Source organism: Pezoporus flaviventris, unplaced genomic scaffold, assembly GCF_033815535.1.
Source record: "Pezoporus flaviventris isolate CSIRO_AGI_PZ_B2104156 unplaced genomic scaffold, CSIRO_AGI_Pfla_v1 ptg000027l, whole genome shotgun sequence".
Taxonomy (NCBI): domain Eukaryota; kingdom Metazoa; phylum Chordata; class Aves; order Psittaciformes; family Psittacidae; genus Pezoporus; species Pezoporus flaviventris.
The window spans coordinates 295,275-320,261 of record NW_026892575.1 but is presented as its reverse complement, the minus strand read 5'-3'; the positions used below and the strand labels follow the sequence as shown (position 1 = coordinate 320,261).

Here is a 24,987-nt window from a genome sequence, read left to right as displayed (position 1 = left end):
ATTAAAAAAATATTCCAGTGTGTTTCCATTTAAGATGAGATATTATGCTACTGAAACCATATTTTAAAAACCTGGTATTAATTTCTGATCCTAAACTATCATTTAACTATCATATTTCTACCCCTTTGACCACTGCCTGTTATTTCATCTAACCTGAATGTGACCATTTTGGGAACTGCCTTCTAAATCCATGATTATTTTTCATTTCAGCTTTTACTGGTTTCTACAAACCCTCAATCACCAGAGTATCGATATTACTTCAGAAGGATGCAGATACACAAATTCTGAAGGGCATTGGTTTACTGATTTTTGCTTTCCCTCCCTTTGTGAAATTAATTCTTGACTGATCCAGAATGTTCTTAGAAGAATTCTAAAATCTCATCCTACATTTAGCCTTCCAGTAGCTGTGCTCAGGAAATACTAGTCCCACACATTTAATCCTACATTTAACTCACAGTGTTCTCCTCAGAAAATATTTGGCCACTATAATTTATATTACTCCTCCCACAACCTAGTTAAATTACAGATTCACTGCCTTTTGTCTTCTTTGGTATGACTTGGTCCCATAATTACATACATAGAATATATGTAAATAGATACATGTGTATTTTTTTTTTTTTTTTTTTTTTTAGAAATTCCAGGGTAAATATGAAGAGCTTTTTATCACTCTTGTCTGACTAAATGGTACATGCTTAGCTGAACTATTGAAAACCCTGATGGAAAAACAATTGTGTGGGAACATTCTGTACAGTAAGACAGAAATACAAAGCATTTTGTGGAACTGCAAGGCTGAACTTGTGCTATGCAAGACAGTGGGGAATTTTAAGACTTTTTTTCTGACTTGGGCTTCCTCCTTCTCTCTTAATACATGCTTCAGATGTCTCTTTCAAGAAAATAGTTTGGAGAATGACTGCATTTCAAAAGAAGTGATTGCCTTGAGCACAGATTTCCCACACCTGTCTGGACCCGTACCTAGGGAGCACAGGTCCCATCCTCTCCTGTGAGTGTTGCTCAGAGGACATGCAGAGCCTGAACATTCTGGATATGTGCAGGCTGATTTGCGTTCAAAAGCACAGTGGAAAACCTGGACCGTTTGAGTCACCACACAAACATCTAGCAAAACTATGACTACAAAAGTGAACAGGCACAAGTAGTGTTAATCTGTCTTTCAAATCACAGTGGAATGGCAATAAGTGCACCTACAAAATCTTGTATTTTCTGCCCACCTGAATAATAAAAGTTTCTGTATTTCTGCATGTAATTTATTCAGTTGCTCAATACCTGCAGTGTGCATTTTTACAAGGGCTCACTCCAAATTCTTGGGAAAACAAAAACAAAAACAAACAAACAAAACCAAACCTAATCTAGAAAATAAGTATTAAATTTCTTTTGGAAACAACCTAATTAAAAAATGATGAAAAAATATCTGAAGATTACAGGAAGAAGCTGAACCTGGAAAGCTTTACTTTACTGAAAACCAACTGAATTAGATAAAAAAATGCTGGCATTCTTTTTGTACACTGTTCTGAAAAATGTACAACAGGAAAATATAAACAAAGCTACAATGCAGTATGCTTAAACACTCCCTTTTTCAGCTTTCTATCAATTTCTGGTATTTATAGGCAAAGTAGGAATTGTTTCATTATTACTGCTGCAAACAGATCTTCAGCAATATGCGTATTTTCTCATAAAAGCATATTTCTTCAGTTTTCATTGGCATTTTTGCTGCTTACAGTTACTGGTAAATCATAAATAATGCAGATCTCTGAACACAGAAAATGTTGCATTTTTTCCAGAACTCAGCTTGTTGAATCTTGCTTAAATTATTGAAAGGAAGAAAAAATCTTAACCGCAGCTCATAGATACATGTAATTGGGAATACGTGACCGTAACATTTGCAGTCATTAGAATCCCTAGTTGCCAATGCCAGTGGTGTAGGTATTTCAATAAAAATACAAGGGAAGTTTAAATAAGCTCTCAAAGGAGCAATAGCCTCCAGTTAAATGTTAAATCTTAATAAAACTGTTTAGCATAATTTGATAGGATGAAAATAGAAGTGTTATTTGGCATTAAAATTTCTTTCTTTAATCTTTATTCTGCAAAGTATGTGCACGATATGCAGCCAAGTAAGTCATCTTACAGGAAATTTATTATTCATACTTCAGCTCTGTAATAATATAGTTTAATCTACTTTGTATTATGACAAATAAGATTCCTGAGAGTTCAGTTTAACATTTCACAGTATTTACAAGTGTGCCTGTTTCTTTGGTGTAAGGCTGTTTTAAAGATGTTTTGTAGATGGGGAAGTGTGTCTGTAATTTGTAGACCAAACTCTTCTTTGGACTAAAGCATCCCTATGCACATATATACCCGAAATGAAAATTCTTTTTTCTCAGAAAAAAAAGTTTTAAAAAGCACTGCAAATTGTGATAGTAATTTGTGAAAATACACACCCTTAGTCCATGTCAGACTGTCTGTTCTAAAACATGTGTTCATCCTAATGTACTTCAACAAGTGTGCATGGTCCATGAACTTCAGTGGTTCTTAAAGATACATTTAAGTGCATGACTCAGTCTCTATGGTTAGCAGTAAGGCTCTTCAGTATTCCAAATAACACTTGGCCCAATACTTGTGAAAGTTTAAATACTCCTTGATGAATATATTTCATGTCCCAGTCTATACCTAACTGTCTGTCTTAGTTTAACAGAACAAAGCTGCCTAAGGGAGATGGGGCCTGGAGCTCTCAGCTAACCACTCCTGCTACCTCCTGCAGAGGGATGGTGTTCTGTGGTGGGGTGAACAACTGCAGGCTGCTGCCTCAGAGAAGGACACAAATGCACACCACAGAAAGCTCTGCCTTTGGTAGTGAGTGACCAGAATGGTGCTGGAAGGTGTAAGAAAGAAGGAACTGAATCCCTTCTAGGGAGGGCTCCTTCCTTCTCACAAGGAAGGATTCATCAAAGCAGACACAATGGATCAGTTACAAAGCCAAAGATCTGCTAGAGCTTTCTGACAAAACAGGCAAACTAATGTGGCTAACAGGAAGCAAAAACTTGAGCAACTGAACCAGAAACAGCCCCTCAGATGTTGTGATGCATTTTAAGAGAAAATCTAGTGAAGTAACTCAATGCAGAAAGGGATTTTTCTTAGAACAAAAGTATTAGTGGCCAATTTCAAAATTGTAACCCTGGAACAAACCACATAAGTACCAAAATAACTTTCTATGAAATATAGTTGCAACACAGAACATCTGTTAGACAGAGTAGGTGATACAAATTTGACTGGGAGATAAACATATATAAAATTCATTAGTTCAGATGCTATCACCAATAAAACTGAACCAGCAGAAATTATACAGGAGCCTATGTGTGGTACTTCGACCAACTGTGTCCCAAGGCAGATGTTAGACTGGCTACATGCATCTGCAGTTTCAGAAGTATTATTAGAAGCTGCTAGCATTAAGCCTTGCCATAATGTCAGATTTGACTTTTACATCACTGTATTTTATTGTATACCATTTATGGGATGTGTTTATTATCTCTATAGCCATTATGCAGCAACAGAGAAATCATGCTATATGGTGTGGTTAATGCACCTTCCTTTTCACTGAATTTGTGACAGTTTGATAAACTTCAGACCTTGCTAGACTAGTGAAAGGCCTTTCCATCTAGCATGACCACACAATTAAGTCTGAATACTGTCATGACTCAACGCTATTCTTTAATCTTGCCGAGAGCTACAGTGCAGAGCTCAAGCTGTCTTTACTAATTCTGTAATAGACATCAAGGGAAGAATAAACAGAAGAAAGCTTACTTCAAAGACCAGCGTCTCATTAGTTGGTCCTGCTGCATATAGACTCTCTGGATGGTTAAAAGAGCGTTGATAATCAAAAACTGTTCCAGCAAAAGAGAACTTTCCTGGCCAGTCAATTGTCCAGTCTCCTGTCAGATAATACTTTTTACCAAGGTTGCGCACTGCTAGGTAGCTGGTGGAGATCTGCATTTCCTGGAGCTGTATACTGCGTGCTCCTGCTGGAACAGTGACCACAGCATAGTAGTCTGAAATAAAAGAAGCAAGCGACATTTTTGCAGTTGTCATACAGGTAGATATGGCTTATCATTTCTTAGCCAGTTTGAAGGTTTTGCAGTTTAAAAGAGATTGAAGATAATTGTTCTGATCCACCAAAGTTATTCTGTCTCCACAAGAAATCAGTTCTAATTTTACACGCACACCCTCCACCATGCAGCCTGTAATCAGAGTAACTCTGAGGTATTTCAGTTCCTGGAATTTTTCTTGGTGATTAAAGACAAGAAAAAGCAAGTTCACTTTAGAAAAATGCAGAATGGGCTAATGGTGGCTTCACTGCAATTGCTTTACCACGTTTCCCCTGTAGTTGCGTACAGTAGTTGGAAGGCACTACTTCCATCATGGACAAGTGTTTTTGGGTAAGGTGCACGAGGATGCAGAGAGCTTTCACAAAGCCCTGTGTAGCACAGGATCTCCCTGGTGTGAGCCACTGAACTCTGAGCATGTAGAAATCTCACTCCTACAACCAGATAAGACCGTGCTGATGATCACACATCAGCAGAGCACACACTGCACACAGCTAATTTCACAGAGCATTCAGTTTAGGTTATTCTTCTAGCATTGTACATTTGTATTACTACATCTTAAGCAATGCCCTGTATTACCATAGTAGTGACATATCTTATGATCAACAGTAAATGGATCTTCAAAATACTCCCATAGGTAAAAAAATACTATCTGTATTTTATGCCTGAGAAACTGCAGCACAGTAAGATTATTTCACAGGAAGCCTGTGACAGTCCACTAAAGCAAAGTCCATCTCGTAGCAATGGGATCATCCACTGAATCAGCTGGACAGCTTCCAGCAACTTCATTTGAAAATGGACATGGAAATACTGTCATGTTTGGCATTATGCTGTGTATCAATTTTTATACAGTCCCATCCCAGTCAGAGCTGTTGACAGCTCTTCGTTCAATTGCCTGAATCCTAACATCTCTTTTAAGAGGAAATTCACACGTAAAGGGAAAATGTGGCTTAAGAAACACGAGGAATGCTTGTAAATTAACTAACCAAGACTTATGCTCATAGCTTTCTTGTTACCAAGAAACAGGAGAAATGTGAACTTTCCTCTCACTCTCCCAGTGATTTTCAGTTCACATCTGGACTTGTAGCCACTGCCCTAATGAGCAAGCAGTCATATTTATTACATGGGGATACAGCAGAGCAATGAATTGATGATCATGTGGAACAGCTTTCCTTACCATTAGCTTTGTGCTGGATCAAGTATTGGCCTTTAAAGAACTTGCATGTTGAATTATCTCCTTTACAAACTCCACAAGCATCCAATACAGCTTTGGAACCAAGTTCATGATCACACCCTACTTGCTGCAACCAAAAGGCACAAGTGAAGGACTCAGACACAAGGGAATTTAAAGAAACAGCTGCATTTTCCATAAAGGAGTCAACTGCCCTCTTAAAATAAAAAAAGAAGACATTAGGATTGTAAGAAACTTAATTTTATCTTACTTCACATATTCCATCAATGCAAACATCATATTTATTTGGAGAACATGGAGTTCCATCCTTCACTTTGCTTGACATTGCAAAGAAAAAGTCAAAGTCTTCAGCTGTGCAGTACAATTTACATCTATCTTCCTCTAGGGGTAAAAACCAAAAACAAAGAACAATACAAGAAAGTATTAGCAGACCTGCAGCGCAGTTTAAACAAAAGTCAAAAGCACCCTGATACTGTCTCTTCCTGCATCCTAGATGGCAAGCTACAAGGATTAATTTTGTGTGGTGGCATATTAGGGCCCCAAGATGGGCAGAAATACAGCCAAATGCAGTAGCTTATATTATGCTGGTTTAGAAGAAAAGTGGACTTGCCTGTCAATCAAATTGCTTCTCATATATAGACAGTATGTTATGCTTATAAACAGCACAACTGATTAATTCTACATAGACAAAACTCATCATGCAATTGTAAATATTGTCATAATTGCTGAAATACACAATTTTAATACAAATAGTACAGGCAACAAATAAAACAGCGCAACAAAATTCTGAAGAACACAAAACTGGATTCAGAGTAGTGTCCTTCTATTATTAAATAAGCAGCTGGATTGTCAATAGTACTTTCTGCAGAGGCAAGGCATCTGTAGCAATTCTGAAAACCAGATCATGCTTTCAGGACTGTAAATGTAGATCTTGAGTTACACATTGAAAAGCAGCGCTAAGCGTGTAAGGACAGGCCTCTTCAAGTTCAGAGTCACCTGGGGACATGTTGCTTTTGAAAATTATGCCCTTTGACCCTGACTTTAAGCTCCTATTTCTTCTATTAAATGCAGCCCCTACCTTTAAAACCAACATAGGCTACCTTAATTTCTATTAAAGAAGATGCATTATTCTCCCTATTATAAATCTTCCATTATTGCTACACACTGTGAAACTGTATTTCCTCTTTCCTCTGTTCACATTGACTGTTAGGATGTAGATTTCTATATACCCATGAAAATGTCTGCAAGGACTTTTGAAGAAAATATAATCAGGCTATAAATGAAAGTTACATATATGTTTGTGTCTATATATATATAATTATACACTTAATGCTATCAAATCCAAATTCAGGCAGATGCTAACTGAAGCAGCTACAATGTGACACAATTCAGCCACTTTTAATCAAGTAGGAGCAACTGCAGCTCCAAATTGTGATTTCAAACTGCAGAAATATTTGTTGTATCAGACAAAAATGAATACTGATTGAAAATATTTGCAAAATTAGGATGTATAAAGTAAAAATAAACTTTGCTTGTAAAAAAGACAAGAAATAGTTATTGAGAACTGAACTTTATGAGGATGTCTTAGTAAAAGATGACTTCAAAAAACTTTTTGCCAGTACATTGTTTGTTTTTCCAATTCTCATGGGACTATACCAGCAGAAGAGTCAAAAGGTTGATTTATTGCTACGTTTTGAAATCTGAGAACATTCCAAAGGAAGGAAGATTCTGAAAATGTTACTGTGGGAGCTTGCATTTCCCAGGCTGAAAAATCCATGGACATTGTTTTGGTTTGGGTTTACACTAACCAATACATAATATAAAATGAAAGAGAGGGGTAGCAACAGCCAGGGAGTCATGCTGAGGACAAAGATTCAAATTCACAACCGAGATAAATTCTGCATGTTCATACAGGCAGTATGGCACAGGAGGCCGGATTCAACTGTGCTAGAAAGCAAACACATCTCAAATAAGCCAACTGAATTTCTGTTTGCTTACATCAGGGTGATATTTGCCCAAAGAATATGGATGAATTGAAGCTTAGAGCTCACTTCCTGAGATTACCTCTGACCATCACAGCTGTGACATAATTACCTTCTACTTTAGTATATGGCTTCCATTTGTAGTACCATCCCCGGAAAGGTTTGCTGTTGTACTCTGCACACTGCTGGGCACGGAAGTCCAAGCTGTTTGCAGGACACGGCTGCTGATTACAAAGCTGATAAATACGACTGGAACCTTGGCAGAATTTGCCACCATACTGTGGCCTATAAGAAAGAAAAAAACTTCTTTTGCAAACTCCACTTTTTGTGTGATTGGCACGTTATGTGTATGAGAATACAGAGCAAATGAGAGGATATACTGTCTTAGGAGATCAGTATTTCTTATATGGGCCATTAATTTTCATGGTTCCTAAACCAAAGCAAAGCAGTTGCCATGAATTATCAACTTGAATTACTGCAAACTCAGCAAAGATGCAACCATCTAGAGGTGAATCATTTTTTCACTAATTTAAATTTATAGGGCTATTCTGTATTGGCTGGTTTCAATCTTGTTATGCAGCTATTTATACCCTGCTGTAACACAGGAATGAACATGTGCAATGAATTACCTATTACAATAAGAGTTAATAAAGGATAACATAACACTGATCAAACATAAACAGAATGAATAATTACATTTGGTTGCTCATGTTTTGTAAATCACTTTGAAACAACATGCTTTTAAACAGTCAAAAGAAACAAGGACTGTGCATAGTTGTCCTTCTGTAGGGAAATGTCAGGATTCATGGACAACTTCAAGCATGTCACGTTCATTTCAGCAAACCTTACCTGCATTTCCCTTAATTTTGGCCAGAATGAATAGAGCATGTGCTATCCCTTTGCTAGTACCTTATGTTACCAGAATATCAGTTTTTTAATGATTTGGTCCACACACACTACTGTGAAACAATGTAAAATGTAAGAACTTCCTCTTTTTCAAGTGACTGAGAGAGGTCTCACAAGCTGCTGAGGAAATTATTCTCTCACTTCTGTATTCCTTATGGATCTACACAGGAATTCACTGGTGTTATTTTTGCAGTTTCACAGTGTTCAGATATACATCTGTAAGTACTGAGCCAGTTCTTCAAAACACCACATTCTAAGAACTGTTTGTAAAATTACGCAATTTCTTGCATCAAGTGAAAGTAATGTAACAATGCTGCAATGCTGCACTTGCACACATTTACCTAATGAGTTGTAACAATTACGGAACATACATACTTGGAAGATGAACTGTGATCTTTCAGTGGGCAGTTTGCCCATTTTACACACACATTAAGGGAAAAATAAGAATATTATAAAAGATATTGAATAATAATATATTAACAATAATAGTTTATAATAATAGTATAAAGGATGCAGTTCCAATGTATTGTTTGTTTAAATCCCTAAACACTATGTTACAATGATTCCCCATAACATGTATCCCATGCAGCTTCTCTTGGCATGCATCTGACTGAAGTACTATAAAAACAGCTTGGCGCAACATGGAAGACAAAATCCAGGTGCTTTTCCTGTTTGGTTTATTATCAGTTTTACTCCCCATATGTCTTATGTCTAAACCTCATAAAACAGTTTATGTTTTGAAACAACTTTGAATGTACACAGTATCTGCCTTTTCCAGAATTGCGGGCTACAAAACAATCTTTCAAAGGAAGAGGTAAAGACTCATGTGCAGCTCTATTTAAAACTGTGTATAATGGCAAAAGTCTTAAAATTGGCTCAGATTTTCTGTCCTAGCTGGTGGCTATGGTGGCAAGGGTATCAGTGAAGGCAGGGAGTATTTATGTTGACTTTGTGCAATCAGTGAGAGCTTTGAGTTAAGGCAGCCAAAACATTGGGTCCCTAGTCAATTATCTACAGACTTTCTTTACAGCTTCAGCACATGTATGATTTTTGACCTCTTTTAGCCCCAGAGAACAAATCTCCTTCAGTGTAAGGAAAAGAAGCAACCTCCTTCCAAGTAAATGCCACCAAACAAGCAATATAATGGAATTATTTATGGCTAGATCGTGATTTCTAGCCAGTCTTGCATTTGAGGATGGTATAAAATTCCACCAAGCTAAGGGAGCACTGGAAGAGACATTCCATTTCCCAGCTCTGTTACAGCATTTTAATATTACAGTACACTCCCATTACTGAAACTGTTGGCCAGAAAATTATGGAAACTTCCCCACCTTCATTTTTACCAGCAAGATGTCAGTAAGAATTAAGTAATTCACAGGAAACTAGATGTAGATCTACAAAACCCAATTTCTGAGAAAATACTATTATTTAACAAAATCATGCTTTTATTGGTGATGTTTATATCACCAGTAGATTCTGGCTTGATTGCCTGCCAAAGCTCTGTTAGTATAACTGTGAGTGCAGCGGAACACTTTGCAGAGGGTATTCCAATATTTCTGCAGTGGTACAGTGCTTCTAATACAGGTAGGGCCTGAGGTTTTCATCCCCCACCCAGCCCTGGCATGCATAGGTAACATTCATGAATAGATGCTGTTAGAGCTGAGGACTTGCTGAGGGCTACTGAAAAAGAAGAAATTTGGGGAGAAATGCCAGCAAAAAGAGTTCAAGTACAAAGATTTGAGTACTCCACTTTATGTAAGACTCAACATGTAGCTTAAAGTAATTCCTCAGTACCCTTTTAAGAATAGACTCCATGAACAATGAAAGCAAAATGGATATTCATTGCAATACAACACAGAGTGAGAAATGCTGGAACTAACATGATCAAGTAATATTTGCCTTACAAAGGGAATCAGACTGTGAAATTCTGGACTCCTGTTTTTGATGATTTGTCATCATTTAAGTTCTAGTGAGAACATTTTTGTGCGTATCATGACCATACTGCAATAGTTTACGAAGCTAGACTATTTTATTCTGCACGAATTTGAAAGGTCTACAAGATCTTTCACGGTCTTCACTTTTAAATGGCATCATGACTTTGCATCAGTTTATGTCTGCACTGTCTGCAATCGCCGATATCATACACAAAAGATTCAGAAGTTATGTTCATACAACTTTGATTTAGTTTTTTGATTGCATGCATGCCTAAAACTCCATTCTGCTCTTACTGAACAATGTACTATTGTGAGGTGGGTAGGATGCAGTCCCACAGATATGATTTAGGCATGAATTTAAATCTCTCAGGCACTCTTTAGGTTCTTTCACAGCTAAACTATTAAGTTATGTAATCTATTTCTATCTTGGAGAAGTACCTCAATTGTAAAATCTTATGATGTATGAAAACCAGATCCACGAAACTAACACTGTGATGATATACAGAAACATAATGATTTTAGCAAATCTGCATAGTCCTGTGTTCTACAGATGACCTCCATGAGTGTTTGTTCACATGGATTCGTACATAACAGTGGTAATCCAGGAGCCATGCCCAGAGCTGTTTGGGTGTGATCACAAGGTCAGTCTTAAAACTGTCAAGAGAATGGGAAGTGAATTGGTTGGATATTATTTGCATGAGAAGAATTTCACATGCAAACAGACAATGAGATTTTCATGAGCAGCAGCCTGAATGAATGTTCTTCACCTGTCTTTTAAGCTTCTAATAAGATGTTTCACCTTTAAAATCATTGGAATCCTAGACATCTCCCTTGATGTTCACAAGAAGTGAGAGTTACTTTGAAAAATTAACTACTTATTTAAAAGCCTCATTTGAGAGTCCAGTCAGTTCTTCAGAGATCCACACCCCTTGTCCTAACCACTTACAGAAATACATTTTATTTTTGTGTCATTCTCAAGATTTTGCTATCCAAAATCATCTATCAAGCTTTTGAACAAAATAAACATTAGCTCCTACACAAATCTGGAGTAGGAAAAGTGAAATAAATATATTACATATCAAATAATATACATACATGTACTAAAATATATTTCAGAAGTTCAAGAAGAAAGGAATCATTATTCTTTGTTTATATGTAGTTATAGAGGTGAACAATGAACAGTGACTAGGTTATAAATTGTTCCACGTGGCATAACACTGAGAATGGATAGTATCATTTTTCTAAGGATTCCACATTTATACAGAAGTGCTGTGATGGGAAATACAGCTACCTAGATATTTGTGTGCTGTTGTGTGGATGGCTTATTTATAGTCCTGTCATTTCATCACTCAAACTCTGAGAGAGATTTATAGTCTCTTCTTTTTGATCTAACTGAATTACCACTACTATAATAGAACTAAATTTAGTATAAACATGATCTAGTTCTGGCATCACCCCTTATTTGGTTACCTCAAGTCTTGCACCAAGTCTTACTTTAAAACAGATAGCTCACTCTGAATGCAAGCTTTAAATACATAATGCTATAGTAGCAGACATTCTTCACATTAAAAAGTTTCTGTCTGAGGACCATTGGAAGTCCTTATCAGTTATAATAGTTCACCAAACTGAAACATGTCAACTACTTACTTCCCTGTCACACAGGGAAAGTAAGGGAAGGCTTATGAATAAATGCAAAGAACAATGTGCATACACACAAAATTCAGAGGCAAAACAGAGACTAAAGTAGAAAAAACAAAAGTGATGTATGACGTGTAATTGAGACTTGTCATTCTATTGCTAAACAGTTTAATAAAGGAAAATATTAAGTAATTTTACTTATCAAAAAAACAACAGCAAAGTTGAGAAAATGCTCTGGTCAGATCTGCAAAAATTGGCTTGACTGAGTGAGCGTAACAAAGACTATTTTAACTAACTCACATTTTACTATAACATAGTATGTGAAATGTGGATATTATTACTGCAGCACTGTATAGTAGGTGTGAGGCTTCTTTACAGCCTCATATAAACTGTGTCATATTTTCTCTGGGGTTTATTACTGTAGTGTAAATGCTGTTTTTATTGTGTGCAATGAAGAATACATGTGTCTATGCCTGTTGAATTCATATATGAAATAAAACAGTGAAATCCTTTTTTGCTTGTAAGTTGAAGTGAATTGAGTACTTGGGAAAGATGCTGGTTAGGTAATACTTAACGTCTACTTTGAATTATTATTGTAAGGTATAATAGTATTTACAGTGATAGGACATTCACTAGGTGAAAATACCAGAAATGCTTCTTTAGTTAGGATACAATTAGTTCAGCTACTCTATTCATGCCTGTAAAACACAGAAGAATGCAAAGAACCTGACAGACATATGAAGATTTCTTTTTACAACCATTCTGATGCTGAATTTAAACATTTTTGGTTTATTATCCTCAATAATAGGTCAGAAGTCTTACTAGCTTTTAAAACCTTTTTCCCTTGCTCTTAAATTACTAGGTGTGAATATGTCTGTGTGGTGGTTTGTTGCTTATGCAGGTATTTGATAAACTGTAGTATCATGAAATAAATTGAGAAAGTTGGGCTGTAGATGTTCTAGACCTCTAGCAGTCTTCAGCCAGCCACTACTTTCTAGTATCAGGAAAAATTTCTGTCTTTGAGCTACCAGCTGGTCATATTAGACATGAAAGAAAGGTCTTAGAAACATTTTCACACCTTATTTCCTTACTGAAATGGACTGTTATTTTTTAATTCTATTAACATAAATAGCATAAAATAATACCTTTTCATATCTATGTCTTACTTTGGATTATTGCAGTGTCTTTCTTGATATGTGACCCCACCTCCACAAGTGCGAGTACACTCTGACCACTCAGACCAGGCAGACCACTGGCCATTTACAGGCTTGGGTCCATTATCACCATATTTGACACACTGTCCTCTTCGACACCACTGCCAAAAGAATGACAAAAAACATCCCATTAAAGTTAGCTGTACCTAGTAGATGCAAAAAAAAGAAGACATCCACCTTTAAAAGCTCCAGTTCTTAACCCTAATAAACATTAGGTCACCCACTGAACTCAGTGAGATAGTTCACAGTAGGAACAGGACTCTGAAGTAGGACATTGATATACACAATAGTATAGATAAGGAATATCCTAAAATTTGTCTGTATTCTGAGCTGATGATTTTTGAGGTACAAATTTTCAAAAATCTTGCAGAGTGTTTTTTTTGGCTTACTCTTCCCCCCCAAAAAATCCATGTTAATTTGTTGTCCTGTGCTGTCAGAACCTCAAAACTTCCCATGTAATTTGAAAATAGCCTGCTAAAATTTTGCTAACATCTCACTCTTTCATTATTCAATTACAAAATACTGTACAAAGAGAAAAAGCGAAACAGAACATTCGTCAGTTACATGAAAATTAAATATTCTACTGGAAGAAACATGACAGGAAAAGAAAATGTTTTGGGTAACTATTGATGAGAGTGAATTAGAAGTTTCACCTTAATTAGAAGGTTCAATTAAAACAAATAACCATGGGGTTTTTTTTTAGCAGTGATAATTTATGATAATATGCATGATGGCCTTTGTACAGCAAATATTATGGCTGAAGGAATGTTTATACGAGTGGAATTTGAACACTTGATCTAACTTCTCTTATAATTAATGGATTTTTCTACTGATTAAGATTTGCCAGCTGTATCCAGTTCCACAGCTCGATAAGAAGCATCACCCCCTGCCATCAGACGCAAGGGCCAGTCCTGACTATGCATCACAATGTAATGTTTTACAGAGCAATCCAGATAACAGAGTAATCCAGCAAACCTGCAGGGATCTGGATAAAACTGTTTTTGACAGGAGCTGGTATTTGACCCAGTATAGTCTAAAAGCAAGTTAGAATGGTGTTATCCTACTTACAAAACAACTTACCATACTTATACCACAAGGTGTTCCTTCCGCTGCTGGCATGAACTTTGTCTCACACCTATGGCCCACTTTGTGACACCAGAGAGATTTGCATATATCCTGTAAAGAAAAAAGTGCTCACTTCAGTACTCATAATTCCCACTATTTCGTGGTATTTAGAAAGAGTAACAAATGATACATGCCTCTGCTACCTTAGAAGCCATATAAATAAAATCCTTTCTGAATTTAGAAAACCCAGGGTTTAAGATACATAGCACAGCCACATCCTCTATATTGCCTCCCTGTTTATGCACCGTTTCACTTATCTATCCTTTAGAACTATTTTGAGTGAGAGACTGTAATAGAAAAAAAACCAGTGTTTAAAAGTTCAAGGCTAAAATTTCATCAAGTCTACAGGGACTATGATACTGTGAAGAGACTAGATTGTATAAAACCCAAGAGATATCTGAAAAACAGTCTCTCCACAGTGCTATTCACTCCCTCTTCTTTGTTTATTAGCTGTAGAAGAAACACAGCTGCCATCACCTGATAAATGTGGTTAGTATAAAATAAATCAAAATACTCCAAGATAATAACAGGAGTAAAAAACCCACAATACTTCTTTTCAGAATGAGCACTTTGGATCATTTTGTAAAGTGTCTCCTCTGAAGAAATCAACAAGGAGTGTAGCAGTCACTAAAATAACTGGTTAATCTAAATTCATCCTTTATTGTTCTAAAACAACACTATAGATCTTTCCCAAGCCTTGCTAAAACACATGAAACTTAGCCCTTTTTATCCCACACCAATGCAAGCTTTGATCAAAACTCTACTGCCTGATAATTTCCCTTAGCATAGTAAGCAAGGACTCATGGGTCTTGTGTGTTCAACTGTTCTCCTTATAACTCCTGGAAAGAACATTTCCTTCTGAAACTCCCTTGGGATTGTGACATTCCTCAAAAGAGGCCAGTACCTTCAAAGCAATTGGCAAGCAAGATAAGGTAGAGAAATAGCCCAGGCTGCTGAAGTACACTGTATTACTTGTACTTATTTCATGCACTGCAGTTCTTTTATGGAATTTTAACTTTCAAAAGTATACCAACAGGTACCTTTACAAAGCTGAGGTTGCACAGTTTTGCTTTCATTCCAAATTGCCACTTGCACTGGGTATCAGCATCATAGATCTGTCCTGGCAGTTTGTCAGGGTATTTATACTGTCCTGTTTGCTTAGGTTCATCAATCAGGCAGGCAGCTTGAGCTGTACTATAATGAGAATGTATATTAATCATGACTATGATCTTTATATAAAAATATTTTAATTTGCTACAGACCAGCAAAAACACATACTATGGTATACAGTATCTTTAACTAGCTTTAGATGTATGCACTGAAATGAGAAATTTATCTTATTGCTGGAACCAAAAGATCTTGACATCTTGTTGGTAGCCTGACCTGTAAAGTTTTAAGGAAGCACGAATTTCCAGGCTTTGGGACTGTTGTGACAACAACAATGAATGATTTCAAATTCTTTTCCTCCTTTTATACCTGTGTAACCACAAGCAATGTGATCTAGTCTGCTCCTCTTCCCCTAGATTCTCAAAATCACGAACCAACAGGCACATTGTCTCATTTTACTATTCACTCTGTGTGCATTGACAAACAGAAGGCTGCTACAGCTCTTGTGCTTTGGGTTCCTGTGTCCAAAGTCACCCTACCAAAGAAAAGGGTCTACTTTTTTCCTCTGTATATGTTTAAGAACCCATGTCTGCAGATGGTCACTCTGTAGACATGGGTTTACATGTCTACATGCTGCATTTATCTTCCAAGTGTCTCTTGGACCATACTGCCTGTTGGAGGGCTTATGTAACATTTTAGTTTGCAATTCACTTGTGTAGTCAGAATTTGTTGCATCACTGCAGCAGAAAAAAATACCACCAGAACTCTGTCACCTTTCCCAGCCACTACTCTAGGATACTAACTAGGTATTCAAGGATCAGATCCTTGAACTCTAGCACTCTCTACATGGTTGATTCTCACTCTGAGGAATTAACATCTAAACCACCTGCACTGGATTTGGTCTTCATAATACCTACTCATTTTTTAGTAATCCTGTACAATCTACTCATGTACAACAAACTATATAAAAGGAATTGTACAGGAAAGGACTTCAATTCTGATGACATTAAACACAGACCAAAACACAATTCTCTTAAAAGCACCACTGAGTAATGCCAACATGCTGCAGAAATAACTGGCATGTTGGGTTTTTTTTCCTTCCCCTCCACCCCCCGAAACAACATATGAAAAACGCAAAATGTTCTTACTCATGGCATGAGCGAGATCAAGAGACTAACTCCAGTGAGAAAGGGCACTAATGTTAATTTACATTTTGTAATGACTCTGGTACCACTGTGTCTGCCCTCTTTTGTGTTCACTTCCTAGTAATTCTCTAATAAACCTAGCTGCTGACAGGAATGCCTGGGAACGAATGACATGCCAGTCATTACTGCAGGATATTCATGGACAGTGAAATTCATTCTTTTGAAATGAGGCAGGATTAGAGCCACTTATATGCCATACCACCTATACACTTCGTCAGTCCAAGTGCATGGGCTCAGATAGTATATGGGTTTGAGTACATTTTGAAAGAGGTGAATTTCACACTTAAGCAATTTTTATGTCTGTTCAAGAATTCAAGCCCAGTTACTAAAGACACATTCTCTGGCACTAGCCCAGATTTACATCTGACCTACCTGAGAAATTTGTTGAGATACTGCCTGCTGCATACAGACCAAGAAAACACTCCATTGTTCCCTGTGAGTGTGGGAGACATAATATTACCCTCAGCCTTTCTACAAGGATTTCCTTCTCCATCATGAATCATACCAAAACTGAAAAGAGATCCAAGCATGAGAGTGAAAATCTAGGTTAATTAGAAGCAAGACAAAATTTGGGGCACAAGAAACACTTTTTGGGTGACAGTGTGAGTCCTCCTTTGCAGATAATGTCTGCTGCCATTAACGGCATGCAGATCAGAACCCAGAGGAAAAACAGTGTTACACAGCTGTAAGAATATAACTTTGCTGTCCTCCTAATTTGGATGGAAGAACTACATAGTTACATTCCATCTGTAGGAAAAGAAGTGGGACTGAATCAAGAGAAGGTATGGATATAAAAATGTATTCTTCTAATTTTGGACACTAAGTTGCTATACTATCTCAGGCAAATCACTTTATTTTCCTTGCCTTTGTTATACACTGTCACTTACTTTGCCTAGACTGTAACCTCTTCAGTGGGAATACTGCTTCTTACTGAGCGCTTGGCTCAGTCTGCAGCATCATGATTCTCTGCTTTCACTAGGAGAGGTGTTAGGGTAATATAAAGAGTAATAGGGAATAATAAAAAAAAAATTAAAATTACAAATTATGTGGAGCTTATGGATATAGTAAAGCTAATTTTTAGTTTTTTTCCTTTCACTGTTTTGTATTTATTCACTGTATGGGACATCTGTGACTTTCAATGTGTTTTGAATAGAAGTTTCATAATCTGTTACTTCAACATCGTAACGCATTGGAAACTCTATGAATGTAATCTGTGCACGTGCAGGGAATATCTAATGTACTGAAGTCCGTCCTCTGCTGTTATAAATCACTGCAGGCTCATCAGAATTACAACATGTGCTGCCACCAGCGGAGGCTCCAAACTTGCTAAAATATGTCTCCTTCTATAAATGGACAAACAAAAGTACCAACTGAGCTAATATCTTTGAATCCTTTATAAAATACTAACTTTGTTAACATGCATTGCAGAAAAAGAATTCACAACTTATACCTACTGACAGGACAGGCTCAGAACTCCCAAAGGAACCTTTAAGCTTTCAGGTAAAAACACAAACCACTTGAAGAAAAGCATAAAAATGTATAACAACTGAAACTACTCAGTAGATCACAGAGTGTGTGATATGTGCAGTATACAATATTCTCCTGCTATGAAATCCTTAGGTTAACATACGCACAGCAGACCTGAGCACCTCCAAGGCTGTCACAGTTTTTTTATTACTCAAGGAATTTGTATCACAGAGACCAAATTCTGTTGTCTTACATCACATACTAGGTTGTTTCAGGAACATGAACAAATTATAATAAAGACATTTTGTATCTGGCACAGATTTGTTCCAGGAGATAAGATGCATTTTATTAGACAGAAGTATGGAAATGTACCAAGGAAAAACTGAATACTATGACAATCAAAGGCAATGGTGAAAAAGAAAAAGAAAAAAATTAAAACATTTCCAAGTATAATCTCTCAAAACAAATAAGAAAATAAACAGGAAGGAAGTACATTAAGAGACTAAAGGAGGTAATTCTTCAAAAATACACTATGAGCCTGATTCTGTCGTTACTGATCAAAGGGCATTAAAAATGTACTGCAGTCAGTGAAATTGCATTAGTCTGACAGGAGGATCAAACAATATGTATTTTACATATTTGGTCCCATTGAAAGTGTTGGCATAATTCCCACAGGCTTCACTGGTAGCTGGATTAATTCTTTAAGTCCTTGTTTCCCTTCAGATGTACAGAAACCTGTGAAAGGGTCTCTCATGTAGACATTAGGTCATAGTATGTACTGTAGAGCATATTTGTACAATGAAAACTAAATAGCCCTGATTCAGTCATGCAGAATCAGAAGAATTGATGCCGTGACCAAACAGCAAACTACAGTATGACTGCTTTTCAAAGTTATTTCGTTGTTGGACAAAATAAAGACTCTATGCCCATGTTTTATCTGGTCTCTGATTTCAGGTTTGTAGCACATAGGGAAATTATGCTTCTATACCGCCAGTGGTTAGACAGAGTTCAGCTTAAGCTATGTTAGAATTGAAAATCAAAACCATGAAAGAAGTTGTAAAAAAGTAGTTAGAAACTATTTGGGAAAAAAAATAAAAGCACAAAACAAACAGGACAGTAAAAGCTAAGCATCTTTAGATTTATATATTTATGTATAGAAGGAGAATGTAAGATGCATGAAACTTACTTGTGTCCAGATTCATGAGCAATTGTAAAAGCCAGTCCTAGGCCTGTATCTTCATTAATGGTACAGCTTCGGTACTTGCTGCACATGCCACTGATAGGTGCAAACCCTGAATGAAGGAAGCAATACAAAAGCTTGTTCCTCTGCAGAATTCCAAATACATATATCATCTGCACTGGTCCTAATAAGTCAGTCCGTCATGGTGCATGAAGACGATTGTCTACCTCATCAGGTTTATCATGGAGCAATTACAGCAGACTTTTATTTGACAATAAAGAGACTCCTGCATAAGATGTATAAATCAAATCTAACCTCCCAAAATCATTTGTAAAGTTTATTCTTTCCCCACCACATGCCTTTGCTGCCGCCAAATTAGGGAGAAACCCCACTCAAAAAGGGCAAGGAGTCACAAAAAGAAAAAAATAGAGTGGCTTAGAAATAGTCTACAAATAAAAAACTATTCCTTGAAGAGGTGACAACCCAAAAGGACGTCTTCAGATAACTTATTTTGCCACTTTTCCTGAGGCAATGATACCAGCAATACTCTTTTTCTTTTGATACCTCAAAGACAAATACGTACTGCATATATAATACTGTTCTTTCATCTTCACAAGGCTAACACTGTGTGCAAAATTGGACCTTTTTATTTTAAAACATTTCAGTCTTTATGAGTCAAGATGCTGCTGTTGACACCCATGAGTTTATCAGAATGTGTTTTCACATCTTACCTAGAGTATCACAGGGCTCATTTTTCCAAGAGCAAATATCAAAACCCGTAAGCAAGATGGCATGGTCATGGCGCTTTCCATTCTTCCCAACCAGAGCAGACTGCCATTGACAAAAGCTGTTCAGTGACTGGTCCGCATGGTGGTTAATCAGTAATCCACCCTGTAGACATTTCACAGGCACAGAAATAGTGTGCTACCATCAGTACTTGAGAAAGGTAATTGAAAGAGTAAGAGTAAGAGTTGGTTAGAGAAAAGGGAATTACTTTTTTGTATTTGCTGTACATAAACTTACGCATTCCCATGTTGACTGTGTGTGATGACCGATTCAGTTCATAAGGGAATCTACTACAACAGTAAAATAAAACTGTACCTTTCCCCAGACACATACTTATTTTCAAAATCAATGGTTAGAATGACAGTGTACATATATATTTGATTCTTGATAAAACTGAACACTAAACCATTTCCAATTTTGTGATTAAAATGTTTGGAGATTTCTGAGGAGAAAAAATATTACCCAAGCAGATCAACTTATCACAGATTTCTTTTTGTCAAAAGAGATTTTTCCCTCTTTTGCCTGGCTCTCACGTTTTGCTACATGCTATCTTCGAGACTTTTGACTCCTTCCCCCTTCTGATCATCACATCCTGGAAAGCCCAGTTCAGTCTTTTTATTTATTTAAATACTTCTTAAGTAGGTTTCATATTCCAGCTATTTCTCTTCAAGAAGATGCTGGAAATCATTGAGTTATACCTTAATGGAAGCATTTTAATGTTTCTGAAGAACATTTATATGAAGACTTTAGTATCAAAAGCAGAGAAGCAATGAAATGCAGAAAGTGTGATTTTGGAAGTTTTTGTGATTTTAATCTGCCCATGCTTCATGTTTTCAGAAACCTCACATGAAAGCTTATGTACATAATGTGGGAGCCTTCAGTGCTCCCTGTGAATAGTAACAAATAAAGTATACCACACAAAATCTCTGACACAACTTACAGGCTCTTGTTCCAAAAGAAGAAGACTCACAACAATAATGTTTATATCACTTCCAATTGTTCCATCTTTAAACAGACTAGAGACCTGCAACAATTATTGAAAAGGAAATATAATCTACATGCACATATATTTTAAACAGACTAAACAGAGTTTGAGTGTCGAGTCCTTGCACTGGGCTTCAACTTTCAATACAAATAAATGGAATTCCACACCTTGTAGGATTCATCTGAAAGAACATACCCAGCAGAATTATGCCCCAAATCACTATATTTATTCAAGAAACTTGAAAACCTTCTATTGACTTCAATGGGCTTTGTTCTGTCCTTGCTCTTCTAGACCAAGTATAATCAAGTTTCAAGTTCAAGTTTTATAGTACAAAACTAAAGAGCAGAGCTACAAAGGAAAATGTATTTACAGTTAATTTACCTTATTTTTCCAAAAAAAAAATGTCCTTTCTCAATTTTTTTTCAAGGGGAGACATCAGACAAAACAGACTAAGCTTCATGATACTAAATGAAATGAAAGTTTCAATTTCAGAGTATCTGCCTTTTTTGTATTTCACAAGAAGTATTTTAAAATTTAACATTCTTAACATTTTTATTTTCTTTTTTTTTAACCCTAAGGTATTGCTGCCAGAGCTGGGATAATATAGGGATATATTTTTAAAGAGCAATTTAGCATAAGTAATGCATTAGATGAAGTTTGAAGAAAAGCTTGTGTAAGGTGTCCCTGCTTTTTTTTTTTGGATATTATTTGTCTAATGAAAGATCTTACTCTGAGACAGCAATATTCCACAGGGAAAACGTACTTCAGTCGCACCACATCTTACCATATTCATAACCGTTAAGATGTATGTTGTTACATTTTCCTTGCCATGTTTCTCCAACATTTTTTTATCTGCCACAACAAGGGTTTCGACATTTAGACTTCCATTTTTCTGAATTTTAGCAGGTGATCTTCTGAACCTTGAAGAAGTCCCATACTCATCTGAGCGAATGTATGTCTCTTCTGTGGGTGGCTTAGGTGCATCTGAAAGGAAATAAAACTCAGTTTCAGAAGGGATTCAGGTCACCCATGAACAGTTTCATCAGAAAATTAAGCATCACAGGTTTAGAGCCTTGGATTATTTTTACAGCATGTGATTTAATACGTATGGCTAAGTTCTTGTACATTTATTAAAAAATATCTGATTCATTCCTGGGGGAAGGATGGCTACAGTGAGAGAAGGAAATGAGAGAATCACATTTGTATGCAATAAGCAGTTTAAAATAAGGAATTAACCTAATAAAATGGTAAAATATGTGGCAAAAAATACAGATTTTTTAACAGAATATCTACATTTTTCTTGTCCTTTTGATAACTTCCTGAGTGTTTGGCATGTGCTGCTTGCATAGCAGTTGGTAAAAAGTCCTTTCCATAACAGCTGTCCACTGTCAGTACAGAAAGCAGACACACACCACAAGTAAGATTCCTGCCAGCCTGCTATTGCTAATGTGATTGGCATTAACCTTCTACGTGAATTTGCCACTGAGATTATTCCTGCTGGGAACATATTTATTTAGTATGGGGAAATGTCGGGCAACAGCAAGGAGGTCTTGACAACAGGATATGTGCATCCAGCCAGGACTCCCTAATGCCAGGGTGCACTTTTTCTGTCTCTGCTTGTGCAGCATGGTCAATGGCACAGTTACAGAATGGTTGCCACTCCACTTCTTCAGAGATCCAGAAAATGGAAAACTATGTCCTAAGCCTTATAATGCTCCTGTTATTCATGGCTTCTTTTGCATGAATCTATATACTGCTTTGGTCTGCATGAAGAATCAGCTCGAGGGCCATGTTAACATACTATCTGGATAACAATAGGATTTTTTTCTGATGGAGGATGTAACAAGACACAAGTGAGGGAGCCTCACGTAATTAAAAAAAAAAATCCTGTCTGCGCCTCATCAAAAGGTTTTTCCAACAACAGAGCTAAAACAGACTCTACTTCCTCCCATGCCTAACTGGGAAATCAAGAATACCACAGAATGCACAACAGTGGTCTGCTTTCAACTATGTCACTCTAAACCATATTTAAGATTGCAGGTGACTGTGCTAGTAAGATTATAACACGCCACTCATTACAAACAATTGTCAAAGAACTTTTCTCTACTGGAAGCACGTCAGGGCACAAAGACATGCCTCACCCAAGAGTGAAGCGTTCAGTTCAAGGCACATCAGTTTCCATGTACTATTCTGAAGGCAGTACAATTTCAAGGTGTTTCATTCATAAATCCATGAGCAGTGGGGTCCTGCTCTTGAGTTAACTTCACAGCTACTGATAAAACCTGAACAGCAGCAATGTTTCAAGCATCATTTACTAACTACAGTCCAGTTAACCCTCATAATCTAAACCCACTTAAATTATGCAAAGAAGGTCGCAAATACTCATAGAAGAGGTGTTGCCTTTACTGGATTGTCATGTTTCCTTCTCTATTCTACATTTGCCTCTATTAAATTAAACAATCATATGTGATTTTATTTACAAGAAGTCATTCATTCTGTGAACATGAACTCAACTTCTTCTTTAGCAGATTAACCAAGGCTGGGTATGGAAATAGGCTGGTATTTTTTAGATCTCCTCCCTCCTTTCTCTCAAAAGGTTACATGTATGAACTGCATGAAGTGAAAGACTGCAGAATGTGAAAAGGTTTTGTGGTTAAGGTAATTAAATGAAATCTTGCTTAATCAGATCCTAACAGTGCGTGTGACACCAAGTTCCTAAGCAATAATACATGAAACATTTATACTAAACTCATCACAGTTGGAGGCTAATTGCATGTTCTTCATATCACATAAACCCAGATTGAATATACAGCTAAGAACTCAGAGCTGTAACTGAAATTATTGAATATATAGATACATATACAATTACAGGAGCATATATTCTGCTGAGCATCTTCAAGAAAAATCTCAGTTTGTTAATTTGGTAACCAAAAACAATAGTTACTTTTGACCTCTCCTGTGTCTGTAAGTCTCACTTATAAGACAGGAATAATGACAGCATCGTCTCACATCCCAGGAGGTTATGAAGACACAATGTTCAAAATGAACTCATTTATTATAGGGATGAGCACTGTGCAAAAAACTCAAAAGGACATGAATAATTCTAAATTTGGACAAGCAGTCACAGAGGGTACAGTAAATAAGGCACAAGAACACAGTGGACATGTAAATAAGAGAAAACACCACAGAGCAGATGAGCTAACTTAGCACCATTACCCTCTGCTCTGAAGCAGGCAGCAGGAAAACACAACAGGAGGGAAAACGAGTATGTGATGAGGTAGTTCTGATCTGAATCAGAATGCAAATGTTTACAGGTTCAATCACGATGCTTCTGCATCTGGCGCTTGAGGTTTATCTTCCAAATCTAGGGAGGATTCCTGAAGCAGCAGTTAATTCTTAATAAGCAGTTTTTAGGCCTCAGATAGGCCTCAGTCTCAGCCAGCCCCTTTTTCTAATACCTCTTTTCTCACTCCTTCCCTTCTGTTGGTTTTCTCTTTCATCTCTACATGCCTTTTGGAAAAGAAACCTGCTCATTTTCTCAGAACTCAGGTAGGAAGTTGTAAGAATACAACTGGATAGAGACAGTGTTTTCAATACTGTGTGCAGTCCTGGAGACCCTCATTAAGAAACTCGGCTCAGAAGCAGATCAGCTTTCAGAAAGAATCAACTGAATGCTGTAAGTACAGATATAGGCTCCAAGGGGGCTCTAAAGTGTTCTGTAATTTGAGGGCCTAATGAAAGGCTCAGAATAGACCTTGGCAAGATAATATATTCCAATATGTTTTTAAAGAGGTTGCTCCTAACTCTTATTTAAACAATTTACATGGGAGGTTCTTTTTGAAGATCTCGGTTGCTGAAAATTTCATTATCAGATGGGGAGTTCTGAAAAACTTCTCTGTTCTCTCAGAAATTAATTATTTTGGAGACTTTTTCTCCATCTTCAAGCCTAATCAGTTATATATCTCCAAACTAACAGAGGACATTAGTTTAGGGACTTGGCATCCATCACTGTGCAGAACTGCTTACTGAAAACTGTCAGAAAAGTCAGACAAGGGATCTCTTAATATAGGTAGAGAACAAGAAAACTAAACAGTGGTTCTGATGGCTTAACAAAACAGATTATGACATCAGTTGAAAGAAACAATCAAGTTTCT

At 36.8% G+C, this 24,987-nt stretch overlaps 1 protein-coding gene across 3 annotated transcripts in view; it reads right to left on the bottom strand.

The window, feature by feature from the left end:
* The window catches only part of ADAMTS18 (ADAM metallopeptidase with thrombospondin type 1 motif 18), a 75,593-nt gene that overhangs the window by 22,447 nt on the left and 28,159 nt on the right, over positions 1-24,987 (bottom strand). For all 3 annotated transcript variants that reach the window (XM_061458455.1, XM_061458454.1, XM_061458456.1), the window contains 12 exons: positions 21,618-21,817; positions 20,789-20,872; positions 19,794-19,953; positions 19,069-19,174; positions 16,788-16,925; positions 15,144-15,297; positions 14,059-14,154; positions 12,931-13,079; positions 7,399-7,571; positions 5,555-5,685; positions 5,290-5,413; positions 3,814-4,058 (listed from right to left, as the gene is read on the bottom strand). In XM_061458455.1, the coding sequence (XP_061314439.1) occupies positions 3,814-4,058; positions 5,290-5,413; positions 5,555-5,685; positions 7,399-7,571; positions 12,931-13,079; positions 14,059-14,154; positions 15,144-15,297; positions 16,788-16,925; positions 19,069-19,174; positions 19,794-19,953; positions 20,789-20,872; positions 21,618-21,817 (1,760 nt within the window). The remainder of the gene's footprint in view (positions 1-3,813; positions 4,059-5,289; positions 5,414-5,554; positions 5,686-7,398; positions 7,572-12,930; positions 13,080-14,058; positions 14,155-15,143; positions 15,298-16,787; positions 16,926-19,068; positions 19,175-19,793; positions 19,954-20,788; positions 20,873-21,617; positions 21,818-24,987) is intronic.